The sequence below is a fragment of the Hylaeus volcanicus genome, chromosome 1 (genome assembly GCF_026283585.1).
Source record: "Hylaeus volcanicus isolate JK05 chromosome 1, UHH_iyHylVolc1.0_haploid, whole genome shotgun sequence".
Taxonomy (NCBI): domain Eukaryota; kingdom Metazoa; phylum Arthropoda; class Insecta; order Hymenoptera; family Colletidae; genus Hylaeus; species Hylaeus volcanicus.
Window position 1 is genome coordinate 36,465,799 of NC_071976.1, and position 23,435 is coordinate 36,489,233.

At 36.2% G+C, this 23,435-nt stretch overlaps 3 protein-coding genes across 15 annotated transcripts; all 3 read right to left on the reverse strand.

The window, feature by feature from the left end:
* Nucleotides 1-1,161: 1,161 nt before the first annotated feature.
* LOC128875796 (uncharacterized) lies at nucleotides 1,162-10,741 on the reverse strand. 2 transcript variants are annotated; one of them, XM_054121686.1, is made up of 9 exons: nucleotides 10,012-10,741; nucleotides 7,814-8,408; nucleotides 7,105-7,425; nucleotides 6,439-6,756; nucleotides 4,689-6,362; nucleotides 4,459-4,605; nucleotides 4,290-4,377; nucleotides 4,135-4,204; nucleotides 1,162-4,048 (listed from the first exon to the last, which is right to left on the reverse strand). In XM_054121686.1, exons 2-9 carry the CDS (start codon nucleotides 8,391-8,393, stop codon nucleotides 2,612-2,614), a joined length of 4,635 nt encoding a protein of 1,544 aa, XP_053977661.1. In that variant the 5' UTR covers nucleotides 8,394-8,408; nucleotides 10,012-10,741; the 3' UTR covers nucleotides 1,162-2,611. The 2 variants fall into 2 exon arrangements, with proteins under 2 accessions (XP_053977661.1, XP_053977669.1); XM_054121694.1 differs by having other exon boundaries at nucleotides 9,200-10,741.
* Nucleotides 10,742-11,509: 768 nt separating this feature from the next.
* Nucleotides 11,510-19,019, reverse strand: LOC128875015 (membrane-associated guanylate kinase, WW and PDZ domain-containing protein 1-like). 10 transcript variants are annotated; one of them, XR_008456740.1, is made up of 12 exons: nucleotides 18,673-19,019; nucleotides 17,713-17,792; nucleotides 17,382-17,607; nucleotides 16,899-17,302; nucleotides 16,628-16,816; nucleotides 15,424-16,567; nucleotides 15,217-15,352; nucleotides 14,607-15,149; nucleotides 14,371-14,541; nucleotides 14,159-14,293; nucleotides 13,776-13,896; nucleotides 13,107-13,537 (listed from the first exon to the last, which is right to left on the reverse strand). XR_008456740.1 is itself a non-coding variant. In XM_054120313.1 (11 exons), the coding sequence occupies exons 2-11, from the start codon at nucleotides 17,759-17,761 to the stop codon at nucleotides 13,086-13,088; spliced, it is 3,150 nt and encodes a 1,049-aa protein (XP_053976288.1). In that variant the 5' UTR covers nucleotides 17,762-17,792; nucleotides 18,673-19,019; the 3' UTR covers nucleotides 11,510-13,085. The 10 variants fall into 10 exon arrangements, 5 of the variants coding, with proteins under 5 accessions (XP_053976288.1, XP_053976280.1, XP_053976272.1 ...); XR_008456741.1 differs by having other exon boundaries at nucleotides 13,114-13,250; XM_054120313.1 differs by lacking the exon at nucleotides 13,776-13,896 and having other exon boundaries at nucleotides 11,510-13,250; nucleotides 15,424-16,555.
* Nucleotides 19,019-22,411, reverse strand: LOC128875047 (dimethylaniline monooxygenase [N-oxide-forming] 2-like). Of its 3 annotated transcripts, none has more exons than XM_054120361.1 (8): nucleotides 22,185-22,411; nucleotides 21,510-21,794; nucleotides 21,018-21,156; nucleotides 20,673-20,937; nucleotides 19,935-20,038; nucleotides 19,783-19,870; nucleotides 19,559-19,722; nucleotides 19,019-19,472 (listed from the first exon to the last, which is right to left on the reverse strand). In XM_054120361.1, the coding sequence occupies exons 2-8, from the start codon at nucleotides 21,701-21,703 to the stop codon at nucleotides 19,164-19,166; spliced, it is 1,263 nt and encodes a 420-aa protein (XP_053976336.1). In that variant the 5' UTR covers nucleotides 21,704-21,794; nucleotides 22,185-22,411; the 3' UTR covers nucleotides 19,019-19,163. The 3 variants fall into 3 exon arrangements, with proteins under 3 accessions (XP_053976336.1, XP_053976341.1, XP_053976348.1); XM_054120366.1 differs by having other exon boundaries at nucleotides 22,263-22,406; XM_054120373.1 differs by having other exon boundaries at nucleotides 22,259-22,399.
* Nucleotides 22,412-23,435: the final 1,024 nt, after the last annotated feature.

Here is a 23,435-nt window from a genome sequence, read left to right on the forward strand (position 1 = left end):
TATATATTTATATTTAGTATGCGATAAAGTAGTTCTTTTCTCGTTTATAAATATGTAACAAAAATAGATAATAATAGATATATATTGTATGTACAATGTAGACATGTAAAACCTAACAAAGTAGACAGCGCTCGATTATTTCCACTAAATCAATCTAATAAGCTTTTATCGTGAAAAATACCTAATTATCTCAACATGAGCATATTCAAAATCTTGCGTGCATTTACTTCTCACTTTGTTTTTATAAGACAACTATACAACTAATTAATATTTTGTTTTCCTTTTACTACACTTTTGCAAGGATCCTTACGTGGAATATTTTCCGAGCGAATCGTTTAGTTAAAATTTTCTCCTCGTGGTGTTATTTCAATTACGCATTTTTAAACACTCTGTGCACACATGTCCCTACGTAAAAAGTATATGTATTCTGTTGATAGAATGCATCACGATGCACCGGACGTCCATCGATTGTGTTTATTCCTCTTTTCAACTTAATATTGTTACAAACTAGGTAGCATTTACATGTTACACGCGACTCATTAAATATTAGCGATTCATCTCTTAGTAACAACAATAACATACGAGTATACGTAAGCTCGCTCCAGAGACAGTTCCATGGACGTCAATTTGTTCCATGAAACTTATTACATATCATTTCACAAGTACAAACATTTTTTTTTTTATTGTTATTTTTTCTTGATTAGCATATACTTTCCACAAATTCGTTAAGAGAAATTGTTTGAACTTGTGAAATAACTCGGATATACATCCTCCCAGGCCTTTTTTGAACTGGTATATTGGTGAGTAATTGAGTTGTTCGATTTTGCAACCCGAGGTCAAGTACAGACGATTGATACGCAATTACAAAAAGTGATCGATGAATTTGATTGTTCACGATGCAAGAAAGGTCAATTTTTTACTTTTTTTTCTCGATGTCTATTATAATCTTTACTTTATATAAATTTCTTTTGCAAATTGATTATCACGAAGATCGTTCAATGAATTGATTAAGAGTAATGCTTTAAAATATGATATGTTCCGATTACCAACAAATTATTAATATTGAAATTGATGATAATGTAGAAAACATAAGCGTTAAAAAAGGCCTGTATAAACTCATGTACCCCGTCAATGACTAGCTTAAGGTATTATGCATATATATTCTTGTTTTTTTTTTTTTTTTTTAGCATAAATGATTCAATGGCATTGCATAGTTCCTTAAAATTTCTGTAAAGTATAGTATTCAATTGATGTACCAGCACTTCTTCAACATTCTAGTATTTCCAAATTCATTCAACTTTGCTGACCATCAAAATAGTCCGTTTAAACTGTACAAATGATCTTGTGTCCTTAAAATAACCTTTCTTTGAACAAAAAATAACAACGTTTAAAACAATTTATTTGCTGATAAAAGTTAAAAATGATTGTAGTTTCACTAAAAATTTGCAGTGAAGTCAGCAAAGATATTAAAACGGAAACAATATAGAACGTTTGTTTTCTGGTATGTCTAAATTTTCAACAGATATCGAAATACATAAGAAACATGCAAAATATAACTGGTCTCAGAACTCCACTTTGATTAGTCTTTCCTTATCTTATTATCCTTGACCCTGTACTCGTTATCATAGTTTCCTTTTACTGTATATTTTCTGTCAATCATTGCTAGCGATAGTAAAATACTACAGGAACGATTTGTAACTTATATATACAGATAAACAAATTGCGCGTACGAATGTAGTTCAGCAAAAATCGTTATAACCTCTGTACGTACTCCACGGCTTTAACAAACAAATGATTCGAATATCAAAAATTTCTGTTTTAGTTACGCTAACCGCGAAAAAGATCAAAATTGCAAGTAACTGTTTTTGCAATGCATTCTCGGCATGATATTTGAATAAAGATATTTTGAAAGATCTTAGATTTGTTTTGAACGTATTCGAAACGTGAATATTTTCACAAAGAGTTGATTAAAAGCTTCACAATGATTAAATGACTATTGACTTTACAATGATAATTGTTTTACTGCCATAGATAGTCAGCAAAGAAATTTGATTGTTCCGACACAAGCTGTTTGTCAATGAATGTATGCCACATAATTTACTTAAACTATGTATCCTTATGCTATGGCGTTGCTAGTGATTCTTACATCACATTGCACGATATACAATATAAAAGTAATTCGTTTTGTACATACTTTCACAAATGAGGTTATTTTCTGTTCGATATGTCCTCATACCGAATGTATCGTTGTATACGATATTCTTCTTTAATTACGCTTTCAGTCGTAATGCGACATCGAGTCATGCTGTTTCGCGCAAGATCCCGGAAAACACACCGCCGTAGATATATAGACACTAGCATGTCCACCTCCCTTAGGACGCACAGTTTCTTTCAATTTCGTATTTTTCAAGTCTTCGATCTAAATACTATACTCATAAAAAACAAATGTAGAGCTTACTGTTGTCGATTATATTTCGAAAGCACCTACAAACGTTAAATCGTATTGCACCACTTTAGTTCATTAGGAAGAGGTTCCTGTGTTGAAGGAAATTCATACGAACCGACAAGTACAAGCTCACTGCCAGAATCGATACATTCGCATCTCTTCTTTTCATTGAACAGTACTTGGCACAACAGTCACTTTACTGTATTGTTCGTCTGACTGTCCGGCGGTGTTCTGTGGCAGTGGTTTTTCAAACCTTTCATGCTGCACGTACGGCGACGAGACTGTCGACGATCTATGTTGATCTAGCTTTGGATTTTCCGCTATGGTAACGTAACCAGTGCTCTGTTTGGCCGTAATAATAGGCTTCTCTGGATCTAACTTCGAACTTGGTTTTGTACCACCAGTCTGCCAACACAAAGGATACGTCGTTATAGAATCTTCGTCACTTCGATTCTCCATCGCTTCCGAAATGGACACTTCTGGTTTCCCCACTTGTTGTTGTTGCAACATTTGGAACACGGAACTCGCTAGAACATAAGGCTTCGATCCGTCAGTCGTAGACGCTTGAAGTACACAGGACTTCTGCGAAGGCTCCGATACGGTCGGTTGGAAACTTGACTTTTTCGAAACCTCGGGAATCGAGGATATGGAAACGTACGGTTTCGAAGAAGAATCCAACGTGGAGGGCAATGACATTGGACTCGCGAAAGAGGAAACGAATGGTTTGTTGCACGAGTCAGTCAGAGATGTTGATGCGAATGGAGTGGATATTATCGTACTTCTTCCACCTCCCTCAATACCGCTTAAAGTGAACGGTTTTTTCTTCAATGGATCGATCAAACCCGTTTGCACATACGGTTTGGAAGTTTTATCAGAAGTAGAGAATGGAATTAAGGATTCCAGTTTTGATTTGTTCGTCTCGGTAAACGTCAAATCATCTAAATCACCCAAAGCATCGATTGTTTTCTTGTCCTTTTGTTTCTGTTCCAAAGAGGCTAAGGTTATATATGGATTAATAGGTTTAGTTTCCGCTTTAATGGGTATCAGCGTATCCGCTGTGGATTCCGTTAGATCACTGTCATCTTCGGATTTTGATTTCACTGGCTTTGGCACCGAGCCTATAACGCTGTAGCCACCAGTAGTTAAAGTTTCTTTAGAAACAGGGCTTGGATTGCTCGACAGTTCCTCTGACGATGGCATACTGATGTAACCAGTCGAGGACCAAGTATGTTGAGAAGTCGTACAGCCTGTACTGTCGGTTAAATTTGGCGTGGATCGCGCCAAGGATAATGTGTCTCCAATAATGGGCTCCCCAGACTTTGCAACCTTCACATAAGGTTCCCAACGCGCTGTTTCTGTTGTAAATCCTGGTCTTGTAATTCCAACATTTCTTTGACGCAGACTCGAAGATTCCCAAGCTGGTAAAGTTTCTAATAATTTATTGGGTGACACTGGCATAGGATCTATCTCGGTACCACTGTCACTAGAAACTTGAGAATCTGACGTGAGAGACGAGGTAACAGATTCTTGTCCACTGGAACAACCGCTTGAATCAGCAGAAGATTGTCGTATGTGTTGTTCACCAACCTTCTGAAGAAGTTTCTGTAATCAAAATATACAACACGTAAGTAACCAAAGTCAAATCTTCTAATAATACGATATCTGTTCTTGTAAGAACTACATATTACCATGTTCGGTGCCAGTCCCGGTGGTAATTTCACTTCAACGTCTTGCATAGCTTTGCATTTCAACCACATTCTACAATAAATGAAACAGTTAGTCGGATAACATTTGTTCTATAAAATATTTTATACTGAACAATATATATATACACATTCTATACCTCTTTAACACGTGTCCAAGACAAAGGAGAATCGCGAGAATAGTAATGCCTCCTATCACCCATATTACCCACACACTAAACGATGGTCCTGTAGTGTAATTAAATTGTTAAATAATTGTTTTCACGTAAAGATAAAGAGTAAGACATATGAAATTAAATGGTAACTTACCATCACTGTAACAATTTCCCTCACCAGGTTCAGACCATGGACCCTTTAAATGTACGTTACCCGGCGCAATATTAACAGCTCTTACACGAAATTGATACAGTCGTTCTCGTCCTACAGTCTTGCAATCAGGAATAGGTAATTGAGCTTCTGCAATGTCAAAAAGAAAAAAAAAATAATACAAACAATGAAATCGCATTCCCAACAAATACATTTATTTTTCACAATATTACCTGTTCTTGTATTATTTTGAACTTCACCATCGCTCGAAGATATTTCGTAATAGTTCAAGTGACCAGCTGAGTATTGAGGTTTATTCCATATGACGATCACTTGGCTAGAATTCACGAAGCGCACATTGGGCACATTCATTTTCCCCGGTACTCCAATCTTCGTGGTTTCATGGATTATAGGTGACTCTATACTGCAAGCTACAGTACACGCTGCTATGCTAATGTTGTAATTCGTGTGTGCTAGTAGACCCTTCAATTCGATGTGATTTGCTTCATCGACTTTTTGTACTTCTTTATTATAATACACCTTGTAGTATCGCAATACACCGTTCATTGCATCCGGTGGTTTCCACGTGATGAACATTGTCGTGTTCGTCACATTAACAATTTTAACATCTTGCGGTGGAGTTGATGGTGCAGCTTCAAGTGTTGTATTATATAAAGGATCACCGTGCACTCCTTCTCCACTTTTTGTTAAAATAGCAACAGCCAGCATATACGTTGTATACGGTTTCAAATTGTACACTCTTCCGTTCGTAGTGTGACGATCTCCTTTTATCGTTGTATTCAGTTTCGCACCTTTGCAGTTCAAGTTCAATGGCGAAACAATAGGGCAGTAGTAAATATTGAATCCCTCGACGATTCCAATGCGATCCGAACACTCTAAATTCCACCTAACTTCGATAAAATCGGAGCCAATACCATTTATCCACACCGATTTCATTTTTCCGATATCCTTGTTATAAATTACGGTACACGAAGCCCATACCATTCCACTACTTCCCTTATTCGTATTCGTAGAAATCGCAAATTGGTAAAGTTTGTCAGGATCCGGCACTGTCATATTGTAGACTGTTACATTCTTCGATACATGGACCCAGTCTAGGTAACCAGTGCACTGATACGGACGATCGCGTACATTATCGCACCAAAAAATTGTGTAATTTGTGATTTCTGTATTCATAGGTGGCTTCCAGGATAACTCGTGCAAGCCTTTTTCAAACGCAATTTTTGTGAATGCTATCGGTTCACGGGGTGTTTCGCTTCGACTAGGAACAAAAATTGTAGCTCGTTCCTTGTTTGCTCCAACAATATTTTTTGCAATGACTTCAAATGTATGACTGTAGAGGCTGACTTTGACTTTAATATAGGTTGTTGTAGTTTCATTTGGAAGAAGCGACAATTTTCGTCCATTCTCTTTCACATGACGAATCTCGTACCTAAAGTTGACACCATTTTCTAGATATGATGGTATAGCTTGCCAATACAAATAAACGTCTCTGTTAGCGCTATTTTCCGCTATTTCGAAACTTCCAATATCGGTTTTTGGAGGACGACCGGGTAATTTCGGCGACGTTCTGAAAGTAACGTCACTAAACTGACTCCATTTATCTTCCCCTGTCGCGACAGCACTTTTCATGAAAACTCGTACATCGTAGCCAGTGTTGGCATACTTTAATCCAGTCAAATTATAATATCTCTTATGCGTGCGATTATCATTTGTAATATCGATTACTTCCCAATCTTTCTGATGATCCCACTGGTTTTGATACATTATTCTATGATGTAAACCAGGTGGAAAAGTTTGCATTGGAAAAGGTATGTTCCAGTATAATAATGCACTGTCGGATGTTTTATTAATAACTGACAGATTAGCCGGCTTTGCAGGAATAACTAGAAACATTTACATTATCTTTATCATTGAAGTCTTAACATACCAAGATTGATTATAGAAATAATAAATACATACTGTGAGCATAATGATGAAATTTATACTCGAAACTGGCGTTTCCTAGCACATTTTCCGCGGTGAGTATAAACGTATAGTTTTCGTAAGGTTGTCGATAAATTGGGTTTGTAGTTGTATCCCAAAAACACGTATTCGGTTTTTGAGTTTTTTGAGGTTCTTTTGGGCATGGAAATAACATTCGCCCACCTGCTCTTCCCGGCAATTTGAACACAAGCGTGAATTTTGTTGTAACGTAGTTCTGGACAGGATCCCATGTACAGGTCAAATTTTCCCAATTACGAGATATACAAGTAAAATTTTCTGGCTCTTCAGGTTTAACTATAAACAATTAATGGATACTTAGTAAATCGATTTAATATTTTTTCGGTAGAAGATTTCTTTTTTTAGATAGAAGTAAGTTTTAAGAGAAACATATTATACTAGGGATGATTATAAATGGCTCTCTTTATATATGAAGTTCACTATGTAAAAGGTCTTATCTTGAATGATAGTCAAATATGAATTCTAAGATACAGACATATTAAATAGTATTCGTATAATTCTAATGAAAGCAGGCTCTCAATGCTTGCTCTTGTCTCTGTAAAGTACCTTTTGACCTATCCTGATAAGGATGTATGAATGACACTATTTATTAGAATCTGCATACTGCAGATGTAAAATACTTACATCCAACTACAACTTTGTTTAAACAAACTGATGTATATTGTTTGTTTTTATCATTATCTAGCCTCAGTCTACAATAATACATGTCTTCTGCAGGTGGGGGGCTTTCTACATCCAATGATATTGTAGTTTCATTAACAATTGTAATACATTCTGGTTCCATTTCTCTTGCATTGCGAAAGAATACAAGATCTGACGCATTTTTTCCACGAAAGTTATTGTCCACAAATGTTTGATTCAATATACAAAGTATTTTTAAAGGTTGACAATGTGTTTTCGGAGGTTTACAATGTTCAAGAACAATATCACCTTGAGGCCAAGTTCCTTAAGGGAAAAATATATACAATATTTAAAGTAATTCATTTACGATTGTTTATTAATTTATGATATATATTGTATAGAAAACATGACTAATTTAATGGAGTATACTGTGAATTTACTCTAAATTTTAGCTTCTACTCTGCATCCAGTGCATTAAATATAGATACATGCATTTAGCATCAAGCTAGAATTCCAAAAGGAGAAGAAAGGTACAAGGTTTATTTATAAACCAAGCTGCACTAGGACGACACGAGAAACGAATAATTAATATTTTTATTAGTTTTGCATCTAAAAATTACTTTTCTAATATGCAATTTAAAGTAGCTGTTCTATTTGTTAAATTATTTTAGAAATATTAGATTTATTTATCAAATAAATCAATTGAACTTACTTCCAGGTGTTTGGAGGCCAACTGCACACTGATTTGGATCTGCATTGCATAATGTTGTACACAATAAAATAATAAAGGAGATTAAAAATTGTCTCCAAAAACAATTTCTCCACTGTGTACCAACTTTTTTTGTAATTGGTAATAGCAAAAGCTTATTTGCTTGAGTTTTCCACAAATTGCATGTATTGGAACATACGTAATTATTTACAATTTTTTTCTGTTTCGGACAATGCATTATATCACATTTACAAATACACTGATTAACATCTTCTCTAGATATACAGTGATTGACCGAGCATACGTCGGAAGAATATTTAACAATTACTCCAGTTTCTGCTGTGTCACGCAATTCATTTTCTATTCTGTTAAAAATGTCCTTCTCCTGAGAGAGACAAGTATTAGTTATTACATGATTACTTTTATTTTCACATTTCTCTGAATCACAACACAGAGTCTCTGTCATCCTATGCACGTCCAAAGATTTAACAATATCATGTCTTGATGCACCTTTCGAATCTGACAGTGAAAATTGAAACATTTCTTGTAGTAGCCTTTTGAGACTTGCTTTGGTTGAAGACATCTTGTGCTCCCATCACTGAAAAGAAACAAACAATATTACCATACCGTAACAATACGATACATCAAATCAAAATCATGAGATAGGGAAAAATGAAACATTTTAAAGTAACATGCATCAACACAGTTCCAAAGTTCCACCGTGACTGAATCCTTATGATCGTAGAAGGTGAAGATAAGGCAGATATTAATGAGATCAAATATATTTCTGATTGGTAAAATCAAGGCCATGAATAATCTAAGAAGTATGAAACTCATTTATTAAATGCTACTATATTATACCATAGGTGCATACCAAACGAGTAGACAAACAAAGATCAAAGAAACACTCAGACAAAAGCTTGAGTAATTAATTGTTTATTGCTACAGATTAAGTACCATTGTTTAAAGGTAGCTCAAAACTAGATTTTAAGAATTCTAATTTACATAATACAGTGTAAAATCATGTAAAACTAGTATTGGAAATGTATTAACTTAAAAATTAGTCTTAGATTTATCGAAATACTTTTTGAAAATTTGTATGTTCTTTATAAAAATGCATGTTGCGTATCTGAAAACATTTTCGTAGAGAATTAACCGATGTTTTACATCTTACAAAATTTGTACAATATAAAACAATTATCTGTCTACGCGAAAAAAAATTACAACAATCTTGGTGCGCTACTGTAATAACAACTAACTCGAAATACGACGCTTTGTTACTTCAAAAAAAGACACTGTATAATAATAAGTTCTAACGATGTAAAATATAGATAAAACGAGTCAAACAAAAATTATCGATACAGGTTGTACACGTTTGTATTCTTTTACGTTATTAACATATCCATTAAATAGATTCGTGAATCACAGCTCGTCGTTGTTGCTATTTACTAAAAACAAATAATTAACGAAGTAATAGGAAAAGCTGATAACTCTAAAACGTAATCAGTCATCGCGATCGTGGCGCATGCGAAACAGAGAAAAATAAAAAAAGAAAGAATTATACAGATATAGATATATGTACATATATTATATGTATATATATATGTGATATAGGCTGCAGTATTTCTACACAATTATTTAGTACGATGCGGTACACAACTGGTTCTACCATTAAACTACGGAGCATTCTTGCAGATATTTGAGACGCGTATCGCATTGAAAGCGTTACAATCGTTTATTTACGAGCATACGTTCCTATGCTCACAACGTAACGCGTTCCTTGTAGATGCTCATACCTCGTATTCCGTCTTGCTCGCGTATATGTACATGTATATATATAGTATATACAGAAGTATATATATATGTGTGTGCGTATACGTATACGTATGGCTGCCTGCATGATGGTGAGATCTCATGAATGCTGGCCTTACATATACAACGCACGCGTGCACACAGCATACATACGCAAAACAATGCACGTAACAGGTTCATTTTCGTACGAAAGTTTGTAGTGTCGTCTAGGAAATGTAAAAAAAAAAAAAAAATGGAACGCGATCGATTACTTGGGAAAATCTGCTGTTGAAGAAGCATGGGTTCCGTTTCGCGGAGAAATCGGCCGACACGACATATTTTGTAAGAGCTGGGAAAGTCCTAAACGGTCGTTCGTTCGAATATCTAATCATTTCTGAGAATGTACTCACCGTCAGCGAGTGATCGAAACGTTTTCGCAGATTCCTCATCGTGCTACCATGTACACTATACTCGTTTCCAGTCCACTTCACTAAACTCAACTACACTACGGGGCGGTCGAATGCGAACCCGTTCTACCAGCTGAATATATCTTCTGGTCACCGTAAAGCACTTTGAGATTCAACGAACACGGAACCTCGCGGAGCGCACTATAAACGCGATTTCACGGCACGGTATCACAAACGCCAGCCACATCAATCGGTCGTGTCACTTCATATTTGTGAAAAAATTCTGTTTACATTCGCCCAGAGGGACCTACGAATAAATATATACTTACGATATACATTCTGGGTAAAATACGTGCGATCAATCGACAGTGGTGCCAACATGTCGACGATCAACCGACGACGCGAAAAACCAGTCAAATACCCTCGTCACTCGTTTCTACGAATTTCAAGTTCCACGAGATACTTTCGAGTATAAGATTTAATTGTTTAAAAAGAATTCGGACGTAAAATGAATAGAAAACACGTATTTCGAACATCGTAGTTTAACGACAGTGGCTGACGTCACGACCGAGACGTCAAGCGTCGCTTTCTTGGAAATGTAGGCGCAGGTTTCATTGTTTCATGTGATCGTCACTGAACTATTGGGAAATCTGTCAATGTTAAACGAAAACGTGGTTTCGTTTAACAGCAGAAAACAGTTGCTAATCAGTTATAGTCGTAAAATAAAATTTCAATAAAATGAATATTTCTATACAAGAAATTTGTAAATTTGTAAATTCTCGATGCAGCTAGATGATGGTTTAATAGCAGTAGCGCCATCGGTTGGAAAACACCTAAATTTGTAATAAAGTTAATTTCTATTCTTGACGCTAGATGGCGAGTGGTTTTATATCAATTGCGCCATCTGCGAGAAAACTCCCAAGTTTGTAGTAAAAATAGTTTCCACTATTTCCGTTAGATGGCGCATGATTTAATACCAGTGGCGCCATCAGTGGAAAAACGCCCAAGCTTTTAGTGAAGTTAGTCACTATTTTTTACACTAGATGGCGCCATTTGTCGATAAAAATTGCGCCATCTAGCAGTAAAAATAGGAACTTGGGCGTTTTCCCACCGATGACGCCACTGGCACAAAACACCAAGGGTTCTGATCCAAGCTTTCAAAATTTTTAATACCATTTTTGGTCCATGAAATGCATTTTTACATTTATTATATATTAAACCTTTTTCTTGTGACCCAATGAACGTATTAACAACAACACCAATTATACTAATGACATTGATTTATAGTTTTCAATTTAAATTTGCGTACATAAAATAAAGGTGCACGCCATTATATTTAGGGTCGTTGTCTGAATAGGTTTTGCGATAGATGAAATCCAGTATTTTTCCTCTATGATATGGTTAAATTTTACAGAAGAATTAAACTTTATTTTCATTTCATTTCAATTACAAGATAAATTAGGATTATTAACTGTAGCTATTTATTATTAATACATGTATCAACAGTGATATAATAAATATAATAAAATTGTCGTAACAACATCAATGTTTCAGAATTTATTCGTACCATTGTAATCGATGAATTATAATTACAAAACGATGAGACAGTGACGAAATGCTGTAGAATGTTCAGTGCCAAAATAGTTCTGACCAGGAATTTCAGAAAATACTTTCTGTAAATGCATATAACATACCTTGGCAAGAAACAATATCATAGTATTAATGTAGAAGACATGGAGTTATTTTTTTAATATACAATTACAAGAACTGTCAATACATTTCAATTGAAAAATTATTGCTTCTTCTGCAAAGCTTAGAATTATTAATAGTAATATCGTATAATTTTAAAAAAGGTATATGTATATATATATGTATGTATTTACAATTATTCTGAAATTGTTTATGATATCCTACATAATATACAAATTTTGTATATGTATACATATATAATTATAAAAAATAAACACAATAACTACAGTATAGATTAAAGTATGATCCTCTTTAAATGCAATTACAATTGCTTATCATTTATATGGTGTATAGTAAAGTCCCTTATTCAAGCAAATAATGAACAATGACGTTTTTATGCGGCTATTTTCAAGTTCGATAAACGCTGGTCTTTCTTTACATTAATGAGATTTAAAAATATAATCTAATCCACTCTTACTTATTTCTTTTACCAAACAACATTTCTTTTCCTAGTCATTATGAACTTACTAGTAAAAAAATATATTTATTAGTTTTTAAACATTCAATGTATCTAATTATCGCAAAAAGACAGGAAGAGGCTGTTTCGATAATAAAAGATTTTTTCTGATCTCACAAGCTAATCCAGGATGTTACCTCGGTCGCCATTTGTTTATTACAAATGCTACCAGGTACTCGGAAAGAAAGAGGCAACGTTTAAAAAGAATACGTTAAATAGTTAATGCAGTTTACATTGATCTGCATTGCGCTTCAAAACAAAGCGATCGATGAGTGCATATGCTTCTTTGGTTGTATCAGTGCTTAATTTAATTATTGCTACACATACATATTTCGTACAGTCATAATAAATACTTAAAACAATATCGACAGTATTCATTTGAAAATTCTGCTGAAAATATAAAACAGTTCGTTCATGCTGAAAAGTATTTAAATTCACGATCAAGGCCACGATAATGTTATAGGATGAATATTTAAATGTATACGTTTACGAAAGAGAATGTGAAAACATTAAATGTAGTTAATATCTTAACAGTCTAAAATTTCTCTTATTCAGAAAATTATCAGTGCAAAATTGGTTCCCTATATAAATACTAAAATAACTGACTTCTATGTGGTACACGAGTATCGATACTATTTGCTAGTACAAATAGGTTATACTCCATTGACATCTCACATATCTTTACAGCCAGACGTTTTGCACAATTAACTCTATTGTAAATTCACAATTTAAAAATTTAAAGTCACCGAATGTACGGTAAACAATCTTGAGGAGATTCTGTTCCCAAAAGTTAATATTAAAACATCAACTTATCGAACTAATAACGTAGACACGACCAAAATATAATTGTCGTTTATGGTATATACGTTTATCATAAATATCTATTTTTGGATGAACAGCAGTTTAGTAAAATGAAAAATCGAACTTTCTGACGTTTTTTAGGGTGCACACCCATCTCGTGTAATTTCAATAAATGTCGGCGTGGGGTGCCCTCATCAATCGGTTGAATACTTATTTGGTCGATTGTGAGATTACTCTACAATGAAGTTCAATAAACATTTATAATTACTTCAAAAGCTTAAGCGTTTACTTAGTAATTTTGTTATTAAATATGGAACACGCGCAAGGCACAATACTCTCAAGCTATCACACGTGTTAGGATGAATTAATATTCTTTTCCTTTCAGTAATTAGATCATTTAAATACAGAGTTAGCACCAGTCCAATCTTGTTAGAGTGAGCAAGTATTACCCTATAAATCGGGCTTTCTTACAAGTCACATTCATAGATTTAAGAAAGATCATTCCTGAATCCCCTTCCTCAACTAAAAGTTTACAGAGATTTCTTACTTTAAATTAATATGAATACAATTATAAAGTATTTCATTGAGATTCAACAACCATGTCCTTAGTATTTGCATTAATATTGAATATGTATAATTTCAAGCCCGTGTAAATAATACTATTGTATATGAAAGCTGTACGACATGTGAATGGTTTTAACACTTGTAACACTTAATTTCGACATGTCGCATATAAAAAAGTATTTATCTTGCTACATACCTACGTATATGTATAACCAACTCCATAAAATATACAATATAACACACTGTTTTCCTTTTGCATCAGATATTTCTGTACCAAATGTCTTAGTAGTGCAAAACAGTTATTAATCTAATTATCACTGTAATAAAACAATTTCTTGCAAATCATTCTTTCCTTTCTCGTATTGTCTTTAACTATTTTGTTTCTTATTATTGGTACCTAATGTTAAACATCCGAAGCTTCGTGTAAAATTATTGAGAAAAGTTACACAGAGGCGACGTTAGCATTAGTATCGTCACTTGCATAAGTAAATACCGTTAATTCTTTTAAGATTAATATGGTGTTACATAAAATGGTTAATCTCATATATTCATATCGTAGAGGTGTGGAGGAGCACCTACCACTGAAGGCATTTGACAACCACGTCGAACTAAAAGTCGGACGGATGGCCCACCGTTTCGTATAATTTCAATGGCCTCTGTGTGTGTCATATTCTTAGTATTGATTCCATTTATTTCAATTATTTGATCTCCCACCTGAAGATAATTATCAACACAAAACATTTGTAGCACAAGTTTAATAAATTACTGTATTCCAATAATAGTATATTTACCCTTAATCGATTATCGATAGATGCAGGACCATTTTCCGCAATTTGTAAAACAAATAACGGCATATTTTGAAATTCACGTCCTCCGCGAATACTAAAGCCAAATCCTCGAGTTCCGCGAGTTAATTCTACAGCATGGTACTGGCCACCATCTCCGTCACACGTTGGTTCATCCTAAAACATTTTAGATTATGTCATATATGTCTAACTAAACACATAACAAAGAAGATCAGAAATACCTTTTGGGAAAGAGAAGTATTACTGCAACAATCATCAAGAGGATAACCGATCGTCAATGTAACAGAATACCCAGAGTCTTTAATTAAATTTACAATGTCCTTGTGACAGACATTTGTAATATCTACATGATTAACAGCAAGAATATGATCTCCGACATTTAATCGTCCGCATCTTTCCGCGGGCGAACCTTCGATTATTCTACCGATCGTTGAACCTGCTTTGTTAACCGAAGAAATTATTACGAAGCCAAAACCTTCATTTTCCATTCTAGTGACTGTCACGTCGTAAGGATATTGGAGATTCATTTGTCTACTGTATGAAGTTTGAAGGTTTTCTGGAAGATGTTCTTGCGTGTTAATTCTGCGGCGTATACCTAAGGTAACCCTGCCATTTTGAGCAGCGGCTATCATTAACTGAACAACGTGGTGGTGCGACGAATTCATAACACTTTCACCGTCGACAGACATAATAAGATCACCTGTATTCAGTCTGTTATCTAAATCGGCTGCACCACCGGGTACTATATGTCCAACTGAGACCTGCTGACAGTTACATTATCAATACCTTTGATTTCCCACGATCATAGATGTTAGCAATTATTTAACTCACTTGAGATCCTTCCTCCGTGCCACCTACTATCCTAAATCCAAAACCTGTATCTTGCCTCACTAAAGTTACCAATGTTTCTATCCATTCTATATCAGGCACAATTGGGCATACTAATTCGTTGGTATACTGAGGATACCTAAAATTTAGATATTCATCCATAAATTTACAAGAACTCATATGCCAATTTGATACAATTGTAATACTTGCCGTGGTATCGAACTGGAATGTGGTTGCTCGTGTTCGAAACTCGTAGTCTCTTTTCGTTTATCCCATATTTCACCGGTATCAACATTTTGTTCTTGGCCAATAGAATATACATTATAATCTTGCTCGCTATATTGGGAATGAGACTGCGATGTATACAATTCTTTATAATAATCTGAATGCAAACATCCGTTTTGTTTTAACATGTTATCGTGATGAGGTATATCGATAGAATATACGTCGTTGTTTATATTTAATTTGTCGTTTGTAACCCAATCTCTTTTCGTAATATTTCTTACAGAATCGTCATCTAAATTCGTCATCGCAACAAAATTATCGGATAAATTTGTAATATTTGCTTTATATGGATCGGTATAATACATGCCATGAGTATATTCCGCGTATTTATATCGATTATCGAGTGGATTTAGTTCGTTTTCACTTTGCTCATTCCAATTTGATCTAATTGCATCATTTGTTGGCGATTTTGGATGATTTCTGGTATCTATAAGTGGTGTTTTTGGTCGGCTTGGTACAACAGCCTTTGTTTGAGTGCTGTAAATATCAGCAGTTGGCGTCTTACTTCTAAAAAAGTCTTGCGAATTCTTTTCTTTCTTTTCGTTTGACTTTGATGTTGTTCTTTGTACATGTATTAGCGCTTCTTCGTTGCGAGGACAATCTTTCAGAACTTGCACTACTTCGGAGTGACACATGTTTCTCACGTTAATTTCATTTATGTTGACTAAAATGTCACCTTCCATCAAATTTTTACACCGTTGACGATCTAAAATTTTTTTTACTTTCTGACCGTGAGCAGAATCCGCTATTGTAAATCCAAAGCCCATGGTTCCCTTCACTATTGCAATACTGAAAAATTCCGGTTTGGAAGACATCGGTGAATCTTTACAATCGTTTAAATCGCTGCTTTCCGACAAAAGAATGTCCGTGCTACTGGGCCTTTTAATCGTATTAATTTTGTCTGATATGCAGAGATCTGGCATTGAATTGACCGAAGTTGTAGCAAGATTTTCACCATTTTGAAGGCTATGCACTGGCAAAAATGTAGAGTCCAGAAAATTGAAACGATCATTGCTTTGCAGAGCAGGATCCAGATCCATGTACATCCTGGGATCTTCTGTTAAAATGTCTGAGGAAATAGAATTTATTCTTCTAATAAAAATATACAATTACTTAGCATGCTTTTTACCTGGTGCATTAACAGCAATTGTGGTAACAACTTCCGTATTCGGATCGTTTGGATCAAACGGTAATGGATAACCACGGCATACTTCTAACGTAACAGTCTCACCACTGCCAATGGATTTAAAAACATTTACCATTTCGTTATGCGTGAAACCCAAAACGCATGTATCGTTAACATACACTAAGACATCTCCTGTAATTTATAGTATTTTATGCTAAAATAATTCTAGTATTATTACGGATCGTTTCTGTCGTAATATAATTTTATACGCTACCAGTTTGTAATTTTCCATCTAACCACGCCGGACCATTAGGTACAACGCTTTTTATTTGTAAAAATTCTTCTACCGAATCATCCCCACCAACAATAGTGAATCCCAGCCCCCGTGAACTTTTGATTAACGTTGTCCGGATTCTCTGACCTTTTAGTTTGTCGGGGTTTCTGGTAAAATTAGGACTCTTTCTTTCTCCTAAACCTTGTTGCGCACGTTTAGCTTGCAGTACCGGATTTTCATACTGGGTTCTACGATTTACGTGGTCTATAAAATATGTACCATAGAGAGTATCATCTATTTTCTCCCAACCGTAAGGTAATTCATCATCCAAGCATTCCTCTAGAGATCGTTTTTGAAATTTAGATAAGCGTGGATCTAGCCAGTGCGAGGTGCCTGTATTATGGCTGTAATATTATCATTGATACATACGTGTAAATTGACAAACTAAGTTCATTTTCAATGGTAAATATATTTTGCACATACTCTATGAAATAAACTTCTCCAGTTTCTGTGTAAGCCTTCTCCCAATTTGGTGGCAGAGGTCCTAACTGGTCGTTTGTGGCATGATTACGACTTCTATTGCTGTGTTCTCGATTGGATATTCCTGTATTTGGTTCTGAACCAGTATTGTACAAATATGTAGGTGGAATACGATGACCAGTTTCATCAGTGCCACTAATTGCTAATACCTCTTTGTCCATGCTTTCTCCTGGAATTACATAGATTACAATAACATATAACAATGCGCAAGATACATTGTTACACAATGTATAACATGACATTCATGGACAATTAAACGTATATATTTGTATACCATCGTTGGTATTATCAATAGATGTTGCGTCCTCTGTTTTCGTAGCCATTTTATGATTCCTCGAGTTTCACCTTAATACCCTAATGAATAATAATAAAGTTACAAAATATGAACAGTTCACGAATACATATGCATTTTCTTTTCGTTTAAACGTGATTATTACAAGTAAACCAGTGTTTTACATGAATCACATAGATGTGAAAAATCATACATCAAGTAACTATAAAACTACAGATATTTACAGTAGACAAGAAATACTGTTACTGGTAACGATATACCCTATCAGGATTACAGATTATATTTCGTGCGTTGCGACACCTTTTATGCAACATTTCTAAACATTTCTCCCGTTGCTTTGGAATTAATTCGTCGCGCACGGTAATCGCGTTATCCAGATCGGTATGCCTCGGGACTCACGGCCCGAAAATACTTTTATCTGCGATTCCAAATATCTGACAGATAAGGGATAGACGAAAATGTTGACAGTGAACGGAAAGCTGGCTTTCTGACACCGGCGCACACACGCCAGTACACATAATACTCCGGACGAGCCGATGGACAGGTGTCCGCGGTAAAATTACATAAAGTAGGAGAGGAACACTACACCGTGAACGTGAATGCATTCTTACGAATGCGTTCACCCGAGAGAGCCTGTGCGTAGCCCACATATCGCGCATCATTGAATGCAACTTTCTATCTACGAAAGTAACGTGCCCGTGGCTCTCTTGGAACGTAAATAAGTTTTCGTTCGAGAGACGCGATCGTGGAATCTAACGTTATTTTCACGCATACCTTGGGATGAAAAAAAACGTTATTCGTAGCCTCTCTTTCTCTCTCGCACGCGTTCGTAGAACGAGATCGAGATTGGCATGAAAATTCGCGAAGTGGGAAATAATGATACAGTACGAGCTAGGAAAACGTATATTCCGTAGGCAGTTTTTTCCACGGTGATTTACTTACACTGATTTCCAACGACGTGATTCTCTATTGATTCGATCATCGTGGCTCAGCCGTGAAAACGGACTGAAATATTTCAGCACTGAATCACTTCGGAACCGCGGGAATGCTCATCATTTTCGAAATAATAATGGAGTGAAACGTACTGGCATTCGTCGTAAGCTACATCACACACGACCACACGACACTGGCAGTGGCAGAGTGGCACCCTGGCACCGCACGGTTCACATGCAATGCAACTGAGGCATTTAACCGACGAATCTGTTCAACTACCACCTCGCGGTTGGATTACGTACTACTTTTGTGGCGCGATATTCAATTGTAAAATGCATTCCGATAAAAAAAAAAAAAACTTCTATACATACGTATATTTTCGTTTCGGTAACACGGATGTACAAAACAGAAGAAAAACTCCAGTAGCAGTTGAAATCGTTTTTATGAAATTTATGCAAGAATAATAGATATTTAGCTTATGTTATATACGAAATCGGAGTTTAAAGTTGAATGAAATTATAGTCATCGATTACTTTGTATCTGGCCTCTCTGTAATGTAACAAGTCGTCTAAAAAGCGCGTGCTACTCTCGTTGTGCAGTTTCGTAAGCACCGGAGGTAGAGGCGTTATTCCTGCAGTATTTGCAAGATCGTCGTAATAAATGCCTTGTTTGAATCCCATCTGGTGGAAGTGCCTCTTCCGAAGACCCTCAGTCGCACGCTTCTCCAATTCATCTTTCTCGTCTTGCAGCATGTCCGCCTTGGTCGGAAAGTCTTTTTTACCGAACCAGAATTTCAGAACAAACCGGACCTACGGCCAATAATTCTTACTAAATTTCTTTCCGTGGAATACACCTATCCTTCTATAACAGCGTTAAGCTCCTTCTTTAACCGTACCTGCAAATCGAACATACTGAATGCGCAAACATAAAACGGAATACCGATTAAAGCAAGGGTGGGATTTTCGATCGACACAAGGTGCTTCCACAACGGTGTGACCATATTCGAGTCCACCCGTACACCGCACGTTGGGTCCAAAAAAGGAAAACTATACTCGTATCCTACGATGAAAGGAACGTTACTTGGATATCGTTTATCACATAAAACTAATCGAAACATACCTGTACAATAGAAAACTACATCTACAGATTCGCTGGAACCGTCATCGAAGAGAACGCCATTTTCAGTTAACTCCTTCACATCCGGTTTCTAAACATTCGAACGCTATAAACGCTATAAATCGTTTCGTACGATTTCTTTGTTCGGCAATTACCTGAATTACGTTATCAGGAAAAACAGTGCCTATAGGGTCCTTCGAGTGATGACTCAAAATTACACGCGTTGCCTTCGTCGATATCTCCAAAGCCAAATCCATTCCTGTCGTTATCAATCGAGAATCCACGACATATTAATTACACGGAATGAGCTTAATTATATCATGTAAAATGTCTCTATGTCCGAGTAAAGACTGGATAAGTGCAAGACAGGATCGACTGGATAAATGGAAGATGACTGTACCCACCACTTGGGTTGCCTTTTGATGCTCAGCGAGCGAGCAGTGTAATATGATTCTAATCGAGATATCGGTGAGACTTATTGTTACTATTGTCTCTCACCTATACGCTTCTGCCGACTGCTTTTTTTTTCTCGGACCTTTTTCTCTTTAAATCTCTGTCCTTTTCCACGTTCGACGTTCGACTCGAGCCAAATGTAAACACAGAGTAGAAACCTCGACTGGATGATTCCAATGTTTGGGTCACTTATCCAGTCTTTAGTCAGGGTGGACGATTTATCCGAAGACACTGAAATATCTCGAGAATTATGCATCGGATCAAGAAAAGCGGGTAACGAAAGTCGTTCGTCTCGATAAAAAAACTTGAATGGGAACCCCCAATTTTGATTGCAGATTTGGATTCTTGCAGAGTTGGTTACCCACTTTTCTTGATCCGACGCATGATTCTCCAGATGTTTCAGTGTCTTCTATAATCGTCCACCCTGTATAATAACGTACCGGAAGGTCCTGCGCCGAGAACAACAACGGTTTTATCAAGGAATACGTCAGGTGTTCTGTAATCGTGACTGTGCAATTGTTGGCCCTGAAAAGTGTTCCGGCCTTTCAGGTTTGGAACACTGGGCTTGAAGTAATGACCATTGCATACCATAACAGCGTCGAACGATTCGTTCGTGACAGTATTCTTCTGCAAATCTTTCACCTTGATCGTCCACTTCCGGTCCCCTCCGTCTGTCGGCTTAACCAACTCGACGTTGCGGAGAAACTGCAAAATACAATTTCCGTGGTACGTCTCGCCTAGAAAAATGCTGGCCGTGATTTATTTTGTAAAAGAAAAAGGGATACCCGAATATACTTGCGTAGATCAAAATGGTCGCAATACGAGTTCAAAAATCCGAGTATTTGCGTACGAGTCAAATAACTTGCCGGAGTATCCGGAATCGGGTAATCGGGGTACCCCATCACTTCCTTGGGAAGATTCGTTCTGTAGAGTACGAATAAATTTCTTGTTAATGTAAACGATAATAATTGAAGGTACGTAAGGTATTATCGCAATAAACAAAATATGTTGTATCGGGTTGTCCGGAAAGTTCGTGCGTACTTTTAAGAAAAATTCAAAGGCGTATTTGAATGTTGATGTATATTTATTGAATTATATATGTGTCATTTTGTTCCACAACTTTTCCACCTTTTAAGAAATGTACACGTGTTATTTGTTTTCAGCCATTCCGACATATTCAGACCTGTACCGTCTAGTAAAAATCGGCATGGACTTTCCAGACAGCCCGATATGTTAAAATTCATAGAATATTGTGTACGTACGACACATAATTTTACCTTAAATTTTTGTACATACTGGAGTGCACCGGTAAACCGTATCGGTCCAAACCAGTTTCTTCTACGTAGACCCATGTGCCTCCTACTTGGTCTGTTTTCTCGTAACAAACTACTTCGCAGTCGTATGTACCGGAAGTGCAATGTCGCAGAGCCGCGAGACCAGCAGATCCAGCGCCGATCACAGCAATTTTCATCTTCGCGAAAAATTTCGTAGGCTTGCGATCTCGGTTCACCGATTAATCGGGTGGTCTCTTGATCTTTCTTCTTCGAAGTCTTCCGACCTGGCTAGAAGCACAGACAGTATAATAATAAAGCAATTTTGCGGTCGCGTCACTTATCGCGTTCAAAAATAAAGTGCGTTTAATTGGAATACAAAAAAATCAACGGTATGATTCGTCTCAACGGTATCCCGATATCGCGCAATGCATAGTTACACGCGGACGAGTTAGAAATGAGAAAGGTGCGACGATTGAAAGTTGAATGCGCGAATGTATGGTAGCTCCTTTTTTCTCGCGAATACACACTTTCCTCGCTATTCCATAACTATCTCCCTCTGAGCGAACGTGTGTGATTTTATCGATGTCGTGAATCCGACGACATACCGAAACGTATGGACCAAAGAACCATGTTCTAATCGAATTAAAATGACACAGCAACGCGTAATGTAAAACTCACATGTTGGAAGAGCGAGACAACACGTTAAATTGCCAACGAAGTCGATGTATTTCAGTCAAAGAAGAGATACATACTGACCAATCGTAAAATAATCAGCGTGTGGAAAGTTGAAGTGTATCGTTCGAAAGAAGGCTGCTATTGATAACAAGGTCGTCGTCTTTTCCACACGATTACTATATAGAGTGTAAGCGAAGCAAGTTGTCGAACTTGAAGAGTGTAATCTACTTATCTTAAGGTCTCGTAAACACGGGTTCAGAAATTCTTTTTTTCCGTGATACGAAAAAGTTTTTGTTCGCGATTCGATCGGAATAGAGAGAATAGCGTTAGAGATAGCGTTATCATATTCTTGTTGTTTGAAGTAGGCAATGACAGTGGATGCGTATGCATTAGAATCAGTATACATCGATGCATATGTGTATTCTGTTGGAGATAAGCAATTGAATATGGTCCATGGACCAATCAAGCTTCGGTTCGTTTCATTCTCGATACTTTCGAGCGTTTCTTCTAACAGTTATAACTTGTAACAACTGGTGTATCGTCAGCAAAGATCTATTAACGTAGTTCGTAATGGCTCTACTAGACTCTTCTTAGCGAATCGCGAAATAAAAATGTTCCAACGTAATATCTAATCTCCTTTGTCCCTTGTTTACGACTGTTAAGTTAATTAGGCATATTATGTTTAAACGAATGTAATAGGATGCGCTAATATGTTTGTACCGTCGGTATATTACGGAAAACAAATCATTTGTATTATGAACGAGAGTAGAAGATAAAGTATGCCAGCAGATCCTGCCTTAGATACACTGTTAGTTAACGTTACGAGTCTAATGTAAATATAAACCGATCGAGAATTTGCGATAAACGTTAATTGATCTAAATTCTTTTTGATAATTTGGTATAGCGGTTGTTTGAAACTTCACCGAAGGGACCGCCACGATCCAGTCATTTTTGACGCCATCTAGCATAAACAGTGGAAACTGTTTCCGTACATTGTTTCGTCGATAACTTCGTTTGTGTCGGTACTAAGACTAAACTTAGGACGCCCATCGACAGATGGCTATACCGTCACCGTGTACAGCGCGGCTACGTATGATTACAATTTCTACATTTTATTTAATTACATTTATTTCCCTTTTTAAAGTATTTTCCGTCACGTGACGCTTAACCCGTGTCACCAAGCGGAACACATATTTGCCGATTGACTTTCATACGGGTTTTAATAATACAGAGAACTGAAATACAGCGATATCT

Coding starts and splice junctions, on each gene's coding strand:
- LOC128875796 (XM_054121686.1), bottom strand. CDS start 8,393: ATGTCTTCAACCAAAGCAAGTCTCAAAAGGCTACTACAAGAAATGTTT. Junction 7,426..7,813: donor TGGCCTCCAAACACCTGGAA/GTAAGTTCAATT, acceptor TTTTCCCTTAAG/GAACTTGGCCTCAAGGTGAT. Junction 4,378..4,458: donor GGGAAATTGTTACAGTGATG/GTAAGTTACCAT, acceptor ATTACACTACAG/GACCATCGTTTAGTGTGTGG.
- LOC128875015 (XM_054120297.1), bottom strand. CDS start 17,761: ATGGCTACGAAAACAGAGGACGCAACATCTATTGATAATACCAACGAT. Junction 16,817..16,898: donor AGATGGAAAATTACAAACTG/GTAGCGTATAAA, acceptor TATAAATTACAG/GAGATGTCTTAGTGTATGTT. Junction 13,251..14,158: donor GTTGTCAAATGCCTTCAGTG/GTAGGTGCTCCT, acceptor ACTTCATTGTAG/AGTAATCTCACAATCGACCA.
- LOC128875047 (XM_054120361.1), bottom strand. CDS start 21,703: ATGAAAATTGCTGTGATCGGCGCTGGATCTGCTGGTCTCGCGGCTCTG. Junction 20,039..20,672: donor TCTCGGCGCAGGACCTTCCG/GTACGTTATTAT, acceptor TGATAACGACAG/GAATGGATTTGGCTTTGGAG. Junction 19,723..19,782: donor TGTAGTTTTCTATTGTACAG/GTATGTTTCGAT, acceptor CTTTCATCGTAG/GATACGAGTATAGTTTTCCT.